The 19,757-nt window shown below is 47.9% G+C and overlaps 1 protein-coding gene across 13 annotated transcripts in view; it reads right to left on the bottom strand.

The window, feature by feature from the left end:
• MLIP (muscular LMNA interacting protein) overlaps nt 1–19,757 on the bottom strand; it is a 213,087-nt gene that overhangs the window by 122,509 nt on the left and 70,821 nt on the right. For 7 of the 13 annotated variants that reach the window (XM_090033935.1, XM_090033925.1, XM_090033893.1 and 4 more), the window contains exon 2: nt 12,841–12,942. The exons of 2 other annotated variants lie outside the window; for them this stretch is intronic. In XM_090033935.1, the coding sequence (XP_089890061.1) occupies nt 12,841–12,942 (102 nt within the window). The remainder of the gene's footprint in view (nt 1–12,840; nt 12,943–19,757) is intronic. 4 more of the 13 variants (XM_090033944.1, XM_090033899.1, XM_090033953.1 and 1 more) reach the window with 1 other exon arrangement.

The raw sequence follows: 19,757 nt of genomic DNA, 5'->3' as shown, positions 1-19,757 counted from the left end.
CTGGGTAATGTAGAGCCCCTACAGGAAAAGTTTGGCAACCGGGTGATTGCAGCAAATAAAAAAGCTGACCTCTTTCCAAATTCTTTGCCTCCATATTTCTGAATAGGGACTGGGACATCTCCCCCACTAGAATTACGGATGGACCCAAGGGAGGCAATGCCATGCCTAGGGTCAGGGATGACCTAGTTAGCAAACTTTTGGAGGGACTGGATGTGTTTAAATCAGCAGGTCCAGATGCTCTTCACCCAAGGGGGCTGAGGTAATTAGCAGGAGTCATAGTGGGGCCCCTGGCACAGTTTTACGAGCACTTGTGGGGATCTGGCCTGATACCGGAGGTTTAGAAAAGGGCCAATATGGTCCCCATTTACAAGAAGGGGAGGAAGGAGGACCCTGGCAATTATAGACCAGTCAGTCTTATCTCAGTCCTTGGGAAGACCTTTGAGAAAATCAACAAGGAACACATCTGCAAGGGCCCAGCAGGGGAGGTAACGCTCAGAGACAACAACATGGGTTCATTGAGGAAAGATCCTGCCTGACTAACCTGGTTTCCTTTTATGATCAGGTCACAAATTCCCTGAACAAGGGTATCAAGATGGATATCATCTTCCTGGACTTTAAAAGGCCTTTGACAGGGCTTCTCACCACATTATCTCAAAAAAACTAGGTGACTGCAGCATCAATGCCTATACAGTCATATGGCTGGCAAATTGGCTAGGTAGACACACCCAGAGGGTGGTGGTGGACAGGTCATTTTTGACTTGGAGAGATGTGGGCAGTGGAATCACCTGGGGCTTGATTCCGGGGCCTGTACTGTTCAACATTTTTATCAGCAATCTGGATGTGGGTGTGGAAAGCATGCTGTCCAAATTCACTGATAACACTAAGATGTGGGGTGAAGTAGGCACGCTGGAGGGGAGGGACAGAATCCAGCTAGATCTAGACAGGTTTACAGAGGAGGGCGGATGACAATAGGATGGAATTCAATGCAGACAAGTGCAAGGTGCTGCATCTAGGGAGAAGGAACCAGCAACAAACCTATACATTGGGGAACACCCTTTTTGTCAACAGAGGCAGAAAGGGATCTTGGAGTCATTGTTGACTCTAGGATGAACATGAGCCACCAACCTGAGGAAGCGGTCAGTAAGGCTAACTGCACCTTGTCATGCATCTACAAAGGGTTGTGGGGGACAGGTACTGCCCCACCAGGCAAACCCTAACCAGGATCTGTGGCCAGGGAGAGAGGTTAAACTCCACTTTTCTTAATACAAAGTTTCCCTGCCCTGCTAAACTTATTAAAAGTTACTGCTAGCAGTGACTGTGAACTACAAATCCCAGAGGCACCTGAAAGCAGAAAGATGAAGTGATGAGCAGCCCTGCAGAGTCCGACTTTTGTGATCCTGAGGTGCAAATCCTAGAGACCTTGGGGCGGCAGGAAGAAGTAATGAACATACAGCCCATGCTGGCTACATGCCACAGAGCCATGCTCTAGCGCCCCCCAGTTTCTGGCCTGAGCCACTGTAGGTATGTGTCTGCATTTCCTGAATCAAAAGTGAATGTCTGTCAAGTTGTTTTTCGGTTTAATCTCTGCATTTTTGACTTACCTACAAAGACTGAATTGATTCAGCCTCAGGCTCTTTGACTGTTAGTACTTTGTACCACAGGTCATCTAGTCCACCTCCTTCCCTGAGGCAGGATCATCTATATCCAAATCATCTGATACAAATGGGGTTTTTTTCTAACTTCCTACCAAAGCTACCCAGTCAACCCTGACAACACAAGATTCAACACTGTAACCTGCCACATCCTGCTGCTCTAAAAGTTGTCAATATATGCTCAAAAGATCCCAGGAAGAGGATCCCATCTCCACTACAGAGGAAAGCAAAATCTCCCACACTCCATACCAACCAGACCACAGGGTAATATCCCATCCTGATCCCAAATATGGCAAGAACCTCCAAGTTTAAGTCTCAGCAGGAGCACTGGCACAGCCCAGTCAAAATCCCCAGCCTTGGCTGTAACCAACACCCAATATCTCTGTGAAAGGCTTAAAAAATCCTCTGATACATGTAGCAGTGGGAGGATGGAGGGGGGAGGAATTCCCTCCATTCCTTTGTGGCACCCAGCAAAGCCCAAAAGCATGGGAAATACTAATAATACAATATAAGCATCCCTGACCTGTGGCTGTCCAAGCTCTTCTTGAACACCTCCACTAATGTAGAGTCCACAGCTTCCCTAGGTAGTCTATTCCACTGCTGCCTTCTTCACAGTGAAGAAGTTTTCCCAAATATCCAATATAAATTTACTTTGCAACAACTTCAAGCCACTGGTCCATGTCCTTCTCTCTGTAGCAAGAGAGAAAAGGTGCTTTCCCTCTTTTTTATGGTATCCCTTCAAGTATTTGAAGACTATTATGTCACCTCTCAAGCATCTTTTCCACAAACTAAACATGCCTTCCTCCTTCAGCCTCTCCTCATATGCCTTGTCTTCCAAGCCCATGATCATCTTTATTGCCCAGCTGTGGACCCTAACTTCTCCACATCCTTTTTAAAATGTGGAGCCCAGAACTGCACACAGTATTCCTGATGAGGCCTAACCAGTGCCAAGTAGAGAAGCACTATCACCTCCCATGTCTTGTACCTAATACTTTTATTGATGCATCTCGAAACCACATTTGCCTTTTGAACAGCTTCATCACACTGCAGACTTATACTGAGTCGGTGATCTATTCAGAGTCATAGCTCCTTTTCCGTAGTACTGCCATCCAGCAAGGCATCACTTATTTTGTATTTGTATTTATGATTATTCTTGCCATGGTATAGCACCTTGCATTTGTCAGCACTGAACTTCAGTCTGTTAGCTTCAGCCCAGTTGTCCAATCTGTTGAGATCACTCTGAACTGCATTCCCATCCTCCAATGTGTCCACAGTCATTCCTAGTTTCATATTGTCTGCTCAAGAAACATTCTATGCCAGCCTTCAAATCATTAATAAACATGGGCCTAGGACAGAATTCAGTGGGAATCCACTTTGAACCTCCTGCCATTCTGATATGGATCCATTTATAATCACCCTTTGCTTGCAGCTATTAAGCCAGTTGTTTATCTGCCTTATATAGTTTGTCTAACCCACTTTTCTCCAATTTGCAAATGAGGAAATCATACAGGACCTTGACAAAAGCTTTGCTGAATCCCAGATGCATTATAACCACAGTATTTCTTTCATCTGCCCAAGTAGTTACTTGGTCAAAGAAAGATCAAGTGTGTTTAACATGATTTGTTCTTAGTAAATCCATGCTGGGTGTTTAGGATCAGCCTTTCCCACTCCAGATACTTGCAAATGAGTTTCTTTCAGATATGCTCAAGGAATTTCCCAGGTATAGAAGTGAGGGTAACCAATTTGTAGTTCCCCAGGTCCTCCTTTTTGCCTTTTTTTTTTTTTTAGAGGGGCACCAACTCTGGCCCTTTTCCAGTCCTCTGGCACCATACCGAACTCCCACAAGTTCACGAATATCCAAACCTACTATCTTAGTACTGACTTAAACATCCCTAAGATCTAGCTCTGATAGTCTGGTCAGCAAGAAATTCATCATCATGTCATATTACACCAACATCCTTGGCTGCTTACAGAACTCCCCCAAAAAACAGGTCTGTAAGCTGAAGTGCCCCTACACCAAGCACAGGACATGCCCGGAAGAAGCATCACATTAGTTTTAGCCAACTCACCCCACATGTATAGATTGGGTGCTTCCATGGGGCTTTTGGGGGCTTTTATCTAAAAGCTGACTGAATCAGCTGTTAGTTAACAGTGAGAAAAAGCTCTGCCGAAGTGCCCAGCCTATACAGATACTGTGGAGCTGGGTCAAACTAACACGCTTCCTCTTCTGGTAAGGTGCCATTTCTTCATTTTTTTCCACATGTGCCCATAATTCCTGGTCCTGTAGCCCTTCCTATAGATGACATCTGATGAAGTGAGCTTCAGCCTACAAAAGCTTGTGTGCTCTCTCTCTCTCCCTCTATATATATATTCTTAGTTAGTCTGAACTACCCTGCCTTCTGGCTGACTTCGGATTAACATGGCAAACTACTCCTCCCTACAGCCCTCAGATAAAATAATTTGGTCATCACACCAGATGACAAAGCCAACATATTTAACGATTTCTTTGCCTCCATTTTCCTAAGCAGGGACCAGAACAGTCACCTCCCCCATGGGCCCCTAAGATCCCAGGGGAGGTGCACCTAGGCCAAGGGTTAGTGAGGAAGAAGTTAGGGAACTTCTGGAAGGACTGGATGCATTCAAATCACCTGGTCCAAATGATCTCCACCCTAGAGTACTGAGGGAATTGGCTGAGGTCATTGTGGGACCCCTGGCATGGCTTTACAAGCACTTGCGGTGCTCTGCTATGGTGCCAGAGGACTGGAAGAGAGCCAAGGTGGTTTCCATCTTCAAAAAGGGGAGGAAGAAGGACCCGGGAAACTATAGGCCAGTTAGTCTTACCTCAATCTTGGGCAAGCTTTTTGAGAAACTTATTCTGTCATATCCACGAGGGGCCAGCAGGGAAGATTATGCTTAGGGGCAGTCAACACAGGTTCATTAGCAGCAGATCCTGTCAGACCAACCTGATGGCCTTCTATGACCAGATCACCAAATCCTTAGGTGCAGGGATAGCAGTGGACATAGTCTTCCTGGACTTTCAGAAGGCCTTCGACACTGTCTCTCACCCTGTTCTCATTAAGAAACTGGGGACTGTGGTGTCGACACCCACACAGTCAAATGGGTCACCAACTGGCTGGAGGGCCACACTCAGAGAGTGGTGGTGGATGGGTCATTTTCAACTTGTAGGGATGTGGACAGTGGGGTTCTGCAGGGGTCGGTCCTTGAGCCCGCACTGTTCAACATCTTCATCAGTGACTTGGACGGGGGGGTAAATAGCACCCTGTTCAAATTTGCTGATGACACTAAGATGTGGGGGGATGTGAGCACGCTAGGAGGGAGGAATAGGCTGCAATTGGACCTAGACAGGTTACAGGGGTGGGCGGATGAGAATAGGATGGGTTTCAACACCGACAAGTGCAAGATGATATACCTAGGGAGGAACAACCGGCACCATACCTACAGGCAAGGGAACTCCCTTCTCGTCAGTACAGAGGCAGAAAAAGATCTTAGAGTCATCATTGATGCCAAGATGAACATGGACCGGGAGCGTGGGGATGCAGTCAGGAAGGCCAACCGTACCTTGTCATGCATCCACAGATGCATCTCAAGTAGGTCCAAGGAGGTGATACTCCCCCTCTATGCGGTACTGGTCAGGCTGGAGCTGGAGTGCTGTGTCCAGTTCTGGGCATCACACTTCAAGAGGGATGTGGACAACATGGAGAGGGTCCAGAGGAGGGCTACTCGCATGATCAGGGGGCAGCAGGGCAGGACCTACAAGGAGAGGCTACAGGACCTGAACCTGTTAAGCTTCGATAAGAGAAAGCTGAGGGGGAATCTAGTGGCCTGTTACAAACTAGTCAGAGAGGACCAGCAAGCACTGGGGAAGTCCCTGTTCCCCCATGCACTACCAGGAGTGACCAGGAATATCGGTCACAAGCTGGTGAGTGTAAATTTAGGCTAGATATCAGGAGGCACTACTTCACGGTCAGGGCAGCTAGGATCTGGAACCAACTTCCAAGAGAAATGGTGCTGGCTCCTACCCTGGGGGTCTATAAGAGGAGGCTAGATGTACACCTTGCTGGGGTCGTTTGACTCCAGTACTCTTTCTTGCTATGGCAGGGAGTTGGACTCAGTGATCTGCTCAGGTCCCTTCTGACCCTAGAAACTATGAAACTATGAAAAGCCCCAATGGGTGTGTTCAGATGAGTGCACACGTGCTTCTTGCAGCATCTCAAAGCAGTTTGAGATGCCACAAGAGCCACACTGGGAACAAAAAAAATGTTCCCTGTACTGCATATTTGCAGTGCAGACTCTAAATTTGATACCTGAAAATCCAGGTATCAACAAAAAAAGAACAAAAACCCACAGAAAAAAAGGAGGGCAAGGCACAGTCCAGAACCGTGGCCTGAGGCCACTTAGCAGTGGGTCCTTCAGACAGAGATGCTCTGGCATAGAGCATAGAGTTTCTCTATGGTGCTCCTGTTGCCCCAGCATGCATCCTTAGCTTGCAGGGCAAACAGAAGTGAGGCAAAACTGCAGCATGACTTGGCCCCTGGCACTGTCTCAGGTAAGCAAGGACTGGGGGTGGGAGGCCTGTGTGGTTTCTGGGGGGGATTGGCTGTCAGGGGTGAGTGGTGAAGGGGTGCGGGTGGGATGTGGGGAGTGGCAGGGATGTGGTGGTGTGTGAAAGGATGTGGGGTTTATGCAGGGTTTGAGCCAGGCCGCCACATGCTCACCCCACCCCACCCCACCCCCTGTGGGGCCAGCCATGCCATGCCCACTACAGCACTTCCTGACCTAATGTCTGTGTGGGTAAAACAGGCCTGGCCTGACCTTACCTGACCTGGCTCAGCCAGCACAGCCCACTAGGGCACCTTTGGACAGAACTGGCTCTGGGATCTGTGGCCCATTCTCCATGAGGGTCAGGTGGTGATACACAGCCCCACATCACCACTGACCCTCTTGGAGAATGGCCCTGGCCTGACCCAGCCTGGCCTACCCAGCTAGTGTGCACCATCCAAAGGCAAGCTAGCAGGCCATGCCATGGGGTATCAGGCAAGGTCAGGTTGGGCTGGGCCCAGCCCTTTCTCCCCACACAGACTGTGGGTCAGGCTGTGCTGCAGCAAGCACAACATGGCTGGTCCCATGCTGCAGGGGTTTGGGGGTGGGCATTTGGAGGCCCCCCTTCAACTCCCATATCTCCCCCCACACACACCCCCACACACACACCCACACCACCCTACATTTCCCCACACCTTCCACCCCCTCCTTCAAGCCCCAAATACCCTCCACCCACACCCCACATACTCCTGCAAACCTAACATCCCCCACACCCACACCTGCCCCTACCAACATTGCCCCACATCCACATACCTCACACCATGCCCATTCGACCCGCATTCTGCCACATCCCTTCTGCAAACCTAACATCCCCCTATCACACACCCAGCATGCTCAGCTGCCAGACAGGATGAGACCTACTGGCAGGAGCTGTGGCTGCAGGGGCAGCTATCCCCACATCCTGGCTAGTAAAGGGGTCAGGAGGCGCTCTAATTTTTCTATGATATGAAAATGAAAAGCAAATATCAAAAAATATAGCTATTTAGAATTGATTTTATGATGATGATAGAAACAGTGGTAGGCTTCCAAATTGCATTTAAATTGTAAATTTATCAACAAAACATTGCCCAACTGATCAACAACTCTCTCTCTCTCTCTATGTAGATATATAGTGGTCTTTTGTTTTAATTATGGAAGAAAATGGATTTGGGGGCATTTTAAAGATGAATTTGGGATTTTTTTTTTTCAGAGAATGTGCAGTTTTTAAGTAGGGAACACCAGGATTCCTGCTAGTGAGGCAAATGGCAAGACCTGGGCAGAGGACCCAGCTGGAGGACAAATGAGGTGGCTGATCTCCTGGCCATTTGACAGTTCAAAGAAGGCCACCACACTGAGGATATCTTCCAAGTGATAGCTGCCCAGATAGTAGTGTAGGGGCACACATGGCAGCAGTGTCGCATAAATGCCAACTGTGCAGCCTCAGCCCATGGGCAGCTGGCCCAGAGGTGCAGATGCCTCTGTTATAGTGCCCATGCCACAGACCAGGCAGCTGTGTGGTCCCTATCCAGATCTGGCAGGTGCACAACCTCAGGGCCACATGCTATCACAGGTGGCAGCAGGTCAGCCAGGCAGCATCTCCTACTGCCAGACTTCTGCAGTGGGTAGATGGAACCCTAGGTCAGGGCGGCTTTAGCAGTCTAGCTGGCACAAGACGCTACTGTCTCCAGGTACCAATTGGCAGGCCCCAGAAGCTCCTGTCTATTTATATCTTTCATATTAACCTGGGCCTTAAGGCCCACCAGTTAACTATTAGCCCCCACTGGGTGGGGCCAAAGGTTGAAGGTTGAATTATACAACTAATAATTATTTTTTTGTGAGATAACTAAGGAAAAAAGGGGTAGGGGTGATGTGGGGGGTCAAAGGTTCAAAATGTGAAAAGAACTTCTCTGGAGCAGGCCACAGAGCAGAGCCCCCCAGGTCACACCCACTGGTCCTCAAAGGCATCCAAGGAGCCAGTGGATGCCGCCCACTGGTGCTATGCCCAGAAACTTGCTCAGACAAGTAAGAGGAAAGCATTCCCACAGTCTCTGGGCACCTTCTCAGCCAGAGCCTCCTTCCTGGTCAAGTATAGGGCCCACTTGGCCAGGGCCAGGAGGAGGTTGACCAGGAGATCCCAGGACTTGGTGGGGGCCGCAGACAGAGTGACCAAAAACAAAAAAGTGGGGGATGAAATTCAACAAGAACATCAGGAGGAGGTTCTGGAGGTGGAGGTGGAGGGGCTGCAGCCTGGCACACTTGAGGGTCACGTGCACCAGGGTCTCCCTCTGCCCGCAGCAGGGACAGGAGACCAGGGTGTCTGTGAAGCTCGCCACATACATGCATGGAGGATCTGCCATCTGAGGTCCCCACTGGCTTGTGGGGTAAGGATGGAGTATACACTCAGCCACTGGAGTGCGCCAGCTATGCCCTGACCAAGCAGGTTCCACCACTTAGTGTCTGGGCAGGACACAAGGGTAGCATGATGGATCATGCAGCACATGAGCATATAGAGGTGGCAGCAATGGGCAGTGGAAAATCAGACCAGTCTGGTGTCCTCCAACTGGCTCAGGTAGGAGGGTGGGGAGTGCTGTGAGGTTGGGCAAGGCGCCAGCCTCACGGACACAGGGAGGCAGGTACCAGCACCATGCAGGATATTGTCAACAAATGCAAGGGCATAAGGAGGTACGGAAGATTTCACCTCCTGGCCAGACAGCAGGTTGCATATGTCATGGGTAGACCCATGCACTGGGTCAGCTCAGCAGGGTCCACCCACTCCTGCCTATTGTAGTTCAAGAGGTCTGTGATACAGGTGACACCAGCCAGGATCATCTTCTGGGGCACCTCTGCTGGGAGTTCCAGAGGAGGGGCTCAACGAGTAGATCCACACCCCAAGCAAGTGTTGCAGGGGACCTGGAGGCAGAGACCAGCCTCCAGGCCCAGATGAGGTCCTGGTAGAACTTTGGCAGCCTTCACAGTACTGCAGAGAGAAGTCCCACAGGCTGAGGAGCTGCCAGTCATATCAGAGCCCCCCAAAAGTGGCAGAGGAAGGTGTGCCCCAAGTGATGCCATGTCATGTGGCTACTCACACGATATAGCAGCCACTGCACGGCCTGAAGGTAGAACATCAAGACCTGGCTGCATAGGCAAACCAGGCCCTGGCTGCCCTCCTGCAAGGGAAGCTCAGGAACTGTGCAGCGACCCAGTGGCGTCCTGGCCAGAAATACTCCAGCACCCATCTCTGGAGCCCTTCCAGGACCTTAGGGGGTACAGGAAAGGTGTGTAAGCAGTGCCAGAGCATGGACAAGACCAGCTGGTTCAGCACCAGCACACTCCCACAGAGGCACAGACACCTCAGGAGCGCTGCCCATGCTCAGAGCTGCTCCATCCTTGCCTCCAGCTGGGGCCAGTTCTCTGGTGGAGAGGGTCCTATGGGGGACAGGTAGACCCCAAGTAGAGCAGCAAGCCCGCGCTCCAGCAGATCCCTCAGAGTGTGGGTGGGAGCAAGCCCACCTGCCACCCATCACCCACTGCCAGGCCAAAACTCTTGACCCAGTTGACCCAGGCAGAGGAAGCTGCCAAGGGCAATGCCTAGCAGGCCTCCACCTGAGCCAGGTCACCTGAGTCCTGGACCGCGAGGAGTATGCTGTCAGCATACAGTGACAGGACCAGCCGCACTGCTGGAGGAGGTTGGTCAGACTGTCTCTGGGGTGGGGGCTGTGGGTGCATGAATCCCCTTGGGGGCTTGGCTGGGATCTGCCCCCATAGTGGGGGGCTGCAGGAAGCTCTGTAGGGGCATCTGCACCCCTATACGATTCCTGCCCTGCCATTGCTTCACATGAGAGAGTGGAAAACAATAAAGAAAAATCAAAATATATAGTGAGGCTAGTGAATCTAATAGGGGCAGGCTGGGGCTGGGGGGAAATTGGGGCTGGGGGGGAAGGGGGCTGAAGTTCACTGAGCTACAGCCCCACAAGAAAAAAAAATGGGAGGGCTATGCTTGGGAAATGTGGGGGAGGGGGAACACACACACAAGGGCTGGGGAGACTCAAGCTGGCTTACTCAACCACACACCAAACACCAGGACAGGGTGAGTGGACTGTGGGATTTACCACACAAGGGCAAAAACACACCGGGAAGGCTGCTGAGGCAGATGTAAATGATGGCTGGTGCTGTGGAGGGTCTTTGTTTGTTGAAAATCAGTCCAGGAGCCCCTCAGACCTCCAGCCAGGCACTCAGCAGCAGAGCAATAGGCAGGAAAACAAAGCAGGATCAGATGCAGTAAGTGCAGGAGCAATCAGTCAGGCAGTAATCTAGTGCAGTTGTGGTGTTGAGTGGTGCAAGGTGGTACAGCAGGGAATCTTCCTTTCTCCTGAGAGGGGGCAGCAGCAGAACAGATGGCAGCAGTAGCAGCAACAGGAGCAGCAGCAGTGGTAGCAGCCATCCAGTTCAGCCACTCAGGGTGTGCTTCAGGTGAAAGTGGAGGTGAAGGCAGGGGGTGGCCTGCTAAGCAGCTGGGACAGGCAAGGCACCTTTAGGCTGTGGCAGTGATGGTGGAGGAGGGGTCCACAGGCAGTGTAGGCTCCCACTCCAGGCTGTCCCCCAACTGCAGCTTGGTGGTGGGCTGGCAGCAGGCTGGAACAGGGGTGCAGAAGCTAGGGTGCAGTGCAGTGCAGTGCGGTGGGCCCCTCCCCAAGCAGCAGTGGCATGCAGCAGAGGACCACCCCCATGGGGGGGGAGCAGCTCAAAGCAGGAAGGGGTGCAGCTAAATTGCCCCTAAAAGCTCTGAGAACAAGCCAGCAGCTAGCAGTAGGCAGAAGCAGGAAGGGGCCTGGCAATCTTCTCCACAGAAGCTCCTGAGACCAAGCTTGCAGCAACCAGCAGCAGCAGCTTGGGACAAGAAGGGGCATAGCCAACTTCCTCCCAGAGGCTCCTCCCCCAGAAGCTCCCGAGAGTGAGTAGCCCTGAGCTTCTTGCCAGGGCAGCTTTTTATACCGCTGGGGCTAGCACAGGTGCTTGCCCCAGACTCTGGCTCTCACTGGCTGCAGATCAGGGAGGAGCTGAGCAAGGTCATTTTGCCCCAAGTGGCACAACTTGCCCCACACCAAAGTGCATGTTCAGGCACATGCGCTGCTGCAAAAATCTCCAGCACAAACGTGTGCCACTCCCATTTGAACTGCTGTAAGAACACGTGCCTGCATGTGTGGATGCGCTCAATGAAAACAAAAGGTCAAGGATTGTTGTATCATGCCTCAGATATATTCTCACTTACAGTTTCTTCTATCTTCAGCTAAGCCCCATATAAATATAAATGAGAAAGCAAGTAGTAGGATATTACTCCATCTTCTATAGACCCTGAAACAGTTGGTCCCTGTCTTATACCCAAATTTTCCTAAATTTTCTTTTGAAGAATATTTTGTTGGTGATGGACTGATAAAAAGTGAATACTTTTTAATTTTTAAAAACTGGCATTTTTTTTAAATTTTTGGCTTAAGATTATCTAGGGATTGATTAAAAACTTGAACATTTTTTACAAGTTTTGCTTCATTAGAAAGTAATATTTTAATCAAAATTATTCTGACCAGAAATAAAATCAACTAGCTGTGCTCTCAGTTGCCTGTCTCCTAACATTCACACTATCCGTGTCCTCCTGTGCAAAGCATCCATCTTCACTTCTTTAGAGTACTTGAAATATTTTCAATGGATATCTGCTTCTGAACACCATGCTTATTGCCCTATTTCTGTGATGGTATCTTATAAAAATTATACATTCTTAGAACAGAAACCAATAAGAATAAAAATCCCATCTACATTTATAACATTATGACTTGGGTTTTCAAAGTGTAAAAGTGAAGCACCTAAATGCTACAACTAAAACTGTAATTGACAATATTTGATACAAAATGCCATCATTGTTCAAAAATCAGTTCAATATTCCCAAATATCTTACTTCTTAAGTTTTCTAAATCTATTAATAGAACATGCTAGAAGATAAAGTTTTAATACTTGCAAAACTATTGCTTTCTTGATCAATTGGGAAAAGAGCTTTATGATGAAGCTAAATCAGCATTTTAAATAATATAGTTTAACAGATTTCATACAGTATAAATTAACCAGTGGCACGCAGGTAGACTGTTGTTCTCATTTACAAGTAAGCTGTCCAGAGCAAAAGTTATGGGTCCAAGTCTGCCTTCTGATACACAGTGAGGGAGCAATGAGTGTCTTATAAATATCTATACAACAGATATGTGGTCTTACCAAATGCAGATCTATCTATTACAGAATACAACTGAGACCTACCTAAAATGTTCCACATTCATGCTGTATTCTAGATTCATGGAATATTTTGGAAAACACCAGAGGCAATCTCCTTTGATCTACTTTGATCATGAACTGAACACAATTAAAGCCAACTGGGATTTTCTTCTACTGATGACTACAGCACTTAGCCCTCTATAATTTGTACAAGAATTAAAGAATAAATTGTAAAAGTTGAGATAATCTAAATATACTGCCTCATAATAAAATAACTTTCTCAACTCTCAAGACATGTTACAAAGATTCAAAGCGATAATGACTAAAAATCTCTTACCTGTTCTGTATTAAGGAACTTCAGTGGACTGGCGACATGAAAATCTCTTTCCTCTGTCCGTTGTCCATACGTAGCATGCAGCTTGGAAGGGGAAAAAAGGGGCTTTAAACAAAAATGTGAATATGTGTGACAGAATGGGGAACAGATTATATTTTCCACTGTCCAGCTTTCTAGAATTTAACAGACTATTCATTTAAGGCAGTCTGTGTGGGTCTAAAAGAATTTTGGATACAAAGAGTCATTGTTAAAGTACACAACATGTTTCACAATAAAGAAAAAATTATTGCTTGCATATTTAATAACTGTAATAGAGAGGAGAGAGTAGCAACATATAATTTCCATGTTGTCTTTGACTGAGCTAATCAAAATCATTAAAAAATTGTTGGTTTTAGATTATTCTATGTGACTGGATTCTTAAGTTAGTTACCACACATGCCAAATTTAAGTGTACAAGGACCATTTTTGGTATGGATTTGCTTATGTACAAGAACACTAACACTTGTAATAAATTATTTTTAATCAGAATGGTTGTATTAGGAGTTTTCATATTTGTTTTTTTCAACCTTCACTTTGTCTTTTTGGAAAAATATATATTTTCTGCTTTTCCAGTGAGCATAAGCAGTTACTAAACATGGTCATGGTCCATTCTTCAAATGTTTTAGTGTGTGGGAGAAGGAATGGAAATAGATTTTCAAGGACATTGTGCATTTTGTACTGAGAACAAACCAGGAAGTAATGGAAGTTTTTGTAGCTGAGGACTGGACAGCAGAAAAAAATAATTCTATTCCTACTTCTGAATCAGACTTCTTGTAGGGCTTTGGGCAAGTCTCTGTAACCTTGTCCTAACCAAAATAGTTTGACAATACATGAATAATTTCAATTCCTTGGTGTGTCTGTAATCCACAATGTATCAATACAGTAGCATAACTAGGGGGAGCTAAGCAGGAACCAGACGTAGACATTGTTTTAGAGGGGGCACCAGAATTGCCCCCTGCACCCCAGGAGTCTTTCATAGATTTCATAGACACTAGGGCTGAAAAGGACTTCGGAAGATCATAGAGTCCAGCCCCCTGCCCCAGGGGCAGGAAGTCAGCTAGGATCAAAGGATCCCAGCCAGATGTCCAAATGTTTCTTAGAAGAGTCCAGAGTAGGTGTTTGCACCACCCCTGGAGGCAGTTTATTCCAGGCCTTGGGGGCTCAGACAGTAAAGGCATTTTTCCTTATGTACAGCCTGAAACGGTCTTGGAGGAGTTTGTGACTGTTTGACCTTCTCATTCCTTGGGACGCTCTGGTGAACAGGCATTCCCTCACATCCTGATTACTCCCTTATATATTTGTAAGCAGCCACCAGGTCCCCCCTGAGCCTGCGGTTTTCCAGGCTGAAGAGTCCAATGGCTCTCAGCCTCCCATCATAGGGGCTGTTCTCCTGCCCTCTGATCATACGTGTGGCTCTCTTCTGGACTCTCTCAAGCTTTTCCACATCCTTTTTAAATTGTGGAGCCCAGAATTGGATACACTACTCCAGCTGCAGCCTCACCAAGGCTGAGTACAGTGGGAGGATGATATCCTAGGATTTGCTTGAGAAGCATCTATGGATGCAAGCCAGAGTTTTGCTCACTTTACCAGCTGGCTTATATTCATCTTGTGGTCAGTCATGACCCCCAAGTTCCTTTTGTCTGTGGTGCTAGCAAGTGTAGCACTGCCAAGTCTATAAGCCTGCTGTGGGGTTTTTTACCCCCAAGGTGGAGTACCTTGCATTTTTCAGCATTGAACGCCATCAGGTTTTCATCCACTCATTTTCTAAGACTGTCGAGGTTGGCCTGGATCACCAGCCTATCCTCATGTGTAGACGCTTTACCCCAAAGTTTGGTGTCATCAGCGAACTTGGCCAGTCCACTTCTGACACCAATGTCTAAATTGTTAATAAAGATATTAAAGAGCATAGGCCCAAAGACAGAGCTTTGGGGGACCCCACTGGTCATGGCACACCATGATGATTTGCTTCCATATATCATCACTCTCTGGGTCTGACCACAGATTTTAACCCAGAGTTAAAATGGCAGGAGTTGTCCTGAACTGCCCAAGCAAAGGAGACAGACAGGCATGGCCCCTCACACAGTAGTATATCTAGGCAAGATACATCTCCCTGGTCAGATTTTGCCAGGGAAGTTTCATAGTTTCATAGTTTCTAGGGTCGGAAGGGACCTGAGCAGATCATCTAGTCCGACCCCCTGCCATGACAGGAAAGAATACTGGGGTCGAACAACCCCAGCAAGATGTTCATCTAACTTCCTCTTAAACACCCCCAGGGTAGAAGCCTGCACCACTTCTCTTGGAAGCTGGTTCCAGACCCTAGCTGCCCTGACTGTGAAGTAGCGCCTCCTGATATCTAACTTAAACCTACCCTCTGCCAGCTTGTGACCATTATTCCTGGTCACTCCTGGCAGTGCTCGGGGAAACAGTGACTTCCCCAGTGCCTGCTGATCCCCCCTGACTAGTTTATAACAGGCCACAAGATCCTCCCTCAGCCTTCTCTTTTGGAGGCTGAACAGGTTCAGGTCCCGTAGCCTCTCCTCATAGGGCCTGCCCTGTTGTCCCCTGACCATACGAGTGGCCCTCCTCTGGACCCTCTCCATGCTGTCGACATCCCTCTTGAAGTGTGGCGCCCAGAACTAGACATAGTACTCCAACTGCGGCCTGACCAGTGCCGCATAGAGAGAGAGAATCACCTCTTTGGACCTGCTTGAGATGCATCTGTGGATGCATGACAAGGTGCGGTTGGCCTTCCTAACTGCCTCCCCACACTGCCGGCCCATGTTCATCTTGAAGTCAGTGATGACCCCCAGATCCTTTTCCACCTCCGTGCTGACAAGAGGGGAGTTCCCTAACCTGTAGGTATGGTGCCGGTTGTTCCTCCCGAGGTGCATCACTTTGCACTTGTCTGTGTTGAAACCCATCCTATTCTCGTCTGCCCACCCTTGTAACCTGTCTAGGTCTGATTGTAGCCTGTTGCATCCTTCCAGTGTGCTCACGTCCCCCCACATCTTAGTGTCATCAGCAAATTTGAACAGGGTGCTTTTACCCCCTCGTCCAAATCACTGATGAAGATGTTGAACAGTGCGGGCCCGAGGACCGAGCCCTGCAGAACCCCACTGCCCATGTCCTTCCAGACTGAGAAGGACCCATCCACTACCACCCTCTGGGTGCGGCCCTCCAGCCAGTTGGCGACCCATTTGACTGTGTGGGTGTCTACACCACAGCCCCCCAGTTTCTTAATGAGAACGGAGTGAGAGACAGTGTCAAAAGCCTTCCGGAAGTCCAGGAAGACTATATCCACTGCTACCCCTGCATCTAATGATCTGGTGATCTGATCGTAAAAGGCCACCAGGTTGGTCTGACAGGACCTGCCACTGATGAACCCGTGTTCATTGCCCCTAAGCATGCAGTCCCCTGCTGGCCCCTCCTGGATGTGTGCCAGCATAATTTTCTCAAACAGCTTGCCTAGGATCGAGGTAAGACTAACCGGCCTATAGTTTCCCGGGTCCTCCTTCCTGCCTTTGTTGAAGATGGGGACCATGGTGGCCCTCTTCCAGTCCTCTGGTACCTCACCAGAGCACCATGAGTGCTCGTAAAGCCGTGCCAGGGGACTTGCAATTACCTCGGCCAGTTCCTTTAGAACTCTAGGGTGGAGATCATCCGGACTGGCTGACTTGAATATGTCCAACCCCTCCAGAAGCTCCCTAACTAAATCCTTGCTAACCCTTGGCCTAGGTGTGCCTCTCCCAGGGCCCAAGTGGGGCCCAGCAGGGAGGCGGCTGTTCTGGTCCCTACTTAGGAAGACGGAGGCAAAGAAATCATTAAACATGTTAGCTTTGCCGTCTGGTGTGATGACCAAATTTCCCAAGTCATGGTCCTATGTCCCATAGAGTATATGGGTGGGGGGAGAGAGCAAGCAGGGCACCTGGGCACAAGCAGCTTAAAGCAACCCTACCATGCAGCAAAAGCAGCTGCAGGGCATGCTGTTACAGCAACAACCATGGGTGACTGGTACTGCCTTAGTCGGTGGGGGAGGCAGACTGGAAGAGAGTCCCCCCGTGTCCAGTCCTGCGAATACTGATCACTGCAGCCAATTACAGCAGCCGCTGCCGGCAATGGCTGTGGCCACTTCTTGGAGCAGCTGCAGACATCAACCGGCACTTGCAGGGGGGGCACTGGCACTCTCATCTGCCCCCCCGGCCATCGCCTAAGCAGCCATCATGGCTGGTCAGGGGGTGCACTGTCACTCTCAGCGTGTGCATGTGCACCCCCATGCACCCCCTACATGTTGCCGCTGTCAATAGCCACAACAGTAGCAACTGCAGCTTGAGTACGGAGAGCAGGGACAGGTAAGACTTCTTTTCTCACCAACCCCCACTCTACAGTGATCTCCATATTCCCTTTCCCACACCTGCCCCTGGTGCTTAAGGAGCTCACTACCCTGCTGCACCCACAGACAAAAGTGCTTGCTAAGGTATGCAAGCACAGATATTATTGAAATGACTGTGTTTGCATTAAAGAAGTTGCCTTGTCGTTTAGCCCTGTGCCTTTGTAATGTTAGTGGAGTAAAGTACCCCCAATGCAGGCCCAAAACAATTCCAGAGTCTTCTTGAACACAATTCTCCCTGCATTCCTATACAAATTACACAGTCATTTATTTAGCTAAAATTCCCATTTGAGCACACAGTTCAATTTTTCAATTAGAACTATCCAGTTAATGAGCAGTACACAAATGCAACTGTCTTTTTCCCTCTGCCATGGAATATCCCTGTCATGATTGATCTCAGTAGTCAATATTTATCTCAATAGTCAAAGATTTCCTCCTCTGGCCTCTTCTAACTGGTTGGCCTTCTAGTCCCATGTCAGCTGGTATGGCAGCTGACCAATTCACCTGCCTTTTCTTCCTGTATTCCACACTGTCCTTGCTAACCTCTTTGTCCTATCCTTTACCTATTTCTTTTCTCCTTCAACATTGTATTCCCATCCACAAATCTTTCCTCCTTTACAAGCTCTACAAGCGACACAAGCTAGATTCTGCAGCACTTGAAATAAATCTGTAGAATGTGGCCTGCCTGATGAAAGAAAGTCTGCCAAAGGTTTGGTTTGATTTCTCTATATGTTCCCAATGTCACACCTTTATCACAGATATTTGCAAACATGAGAACAAAGTATAAAAGGCTTTGCCAAGAGGTGTAACTAGCATTTTGGGTGCCCTGGGCATGAGAGCAGGGAATGGGTTAGAAGGGGTATGCCCAGCTACTGTTGCTTTGGCTCATGCTTCCCACCCCCCTGCTGCTGTCATGCAGGCTCACCAGGGGCCAGCACTCCCTCTAAATTAGCAATGGAGCCAGTGCCCTGTTCATCCTGCTGTACTTATACTTTGAAGTTAAAAAAGTATTTAAAAAACTGAGCTGGTATGCCATCTCCTCATGTAACTTGATACTGTCTATTATCCTATCGCGGGCTTCCTTCTATTTTAAACAACATAGCAGGTATTCTAAGACCTTTACAAAAGAAGCAGAAAAAGAAGTTATAGAACTCAGAATGTCATGCACAGTCACCTCCAGTTACACAATGTTCTTGTCCTGCTTTGAAAAGCAGCTGTGTATATGGAGTCAATTATACTTCACAGTTAAATGAGTTTGATCGTTATTTTCCTAAATGGATCAAAGCCAAATGGGTGTTATTTTGTTCAAAGAATCAAAATTCCTTTAACTATTTTAGACTTTGGGCTGGCAGCATCTGTAAATAATATTGTCCACACATTTAATTAACATAAACTAATCAAAACATTTATAGTATTTGAAAAGTGGCTAGACCCCCCCTTTGATATGAACAGCAGTTTATCATGGTCACTGGTTCCATATCCAGATTTGCTGCTTATTTTTTTAGTTTAAATATAAAAGAAATTTTTTAAAGAAAATGATATTGAAATATTAACACAAAAATGCAGATCCAGCATTTACTTCTTATGTATCTGAGCTTTGATTTGACAGCTCTAAAATGAGTAAGGAATGGGAACTATGGGCAGCTATATCTGGTAGCTGCAGATAAGAAAAACAATTCAGGTAATTTATTGTCAGAACTACCACTCCAGGGGATTTTTATAAACAGTGGAATCAATTTTAAAAAACAAAATAAAAAAAAATAAAACCTTTCAAACCCCCAATTTCCCACAATATATAGAAAATCATCTTGTGGTATTACAAGGTGTTTCTAACATTAGCCATTCCCATCTATTCTATTCAGGTTCTTCTACTATATCTCCATTGCTATAGTATTTGAGAGCCTTCCAGCAGCCCATTAAATAATGTCACTAACATATTTCACATGTGGCTAGGGGAATCGTACTTGGAGAGTAATGTTTTAATTTGGCTGGGTTTGAGCTGGGTTTTTTTTTTTTTTGGATTTTTGCTTTGAAGTTGCAAATCTACAGTGTTTTGGGCTGTCTTTTCTTTACAAATTGTCAAATGAATACGTCTGTATTTGGAGCAAAAGGTGGCGAAGTTGTTGCAGTCCTTAAATTCTATGATCATATCAGAGATGGCTGGGGTTTTTTTACCTTAGCTATGGACAGCACTACTCTAATATAATAAAAGTCATACATAGTCTATGTGTCTGTCTGTCCATAACACCCTAGGCTTTCAGGGCATACGCTGCCAAATGGGCAGGTGCTGATTGCTAGGTGGCCCAGGCTGCCCAGGCCCAAGTTTGAGCCGCTGATGAGGAAATTTGGTAGTGGGGAACACGCCCTGGCCACCCAAGCAGTGGGGCTGCCCACCATAACAGTTGGCAGTGAGGTGAAGGCAGTGAGCAGGAAGGGAGAGGAGGAGAGGGGAGGCAGGCAGATAAGGGCCAGGTGGACACAGAGCAGCAGGGTG

The sequence above is a fragment of the Crocodylus siamensis genome, chromosome 1 (genome assembly GCF_052110815.1).
Source record: "Crocodylus siamensis isolate JL-2025a chromosome 1, ASM5211081v1, whole genome shotgun sequence".
Taxonomy (NCBI): Eukaryota; Metazoa; Chordata; order Crocodylia; family Crocodylidae; genus Crocodylus; species Crocodylus siamensis.
Note: the sequence above shows the minus strand (reverse complement) of the source record. Positions and strands in the feature narration are given on the sequence as shown.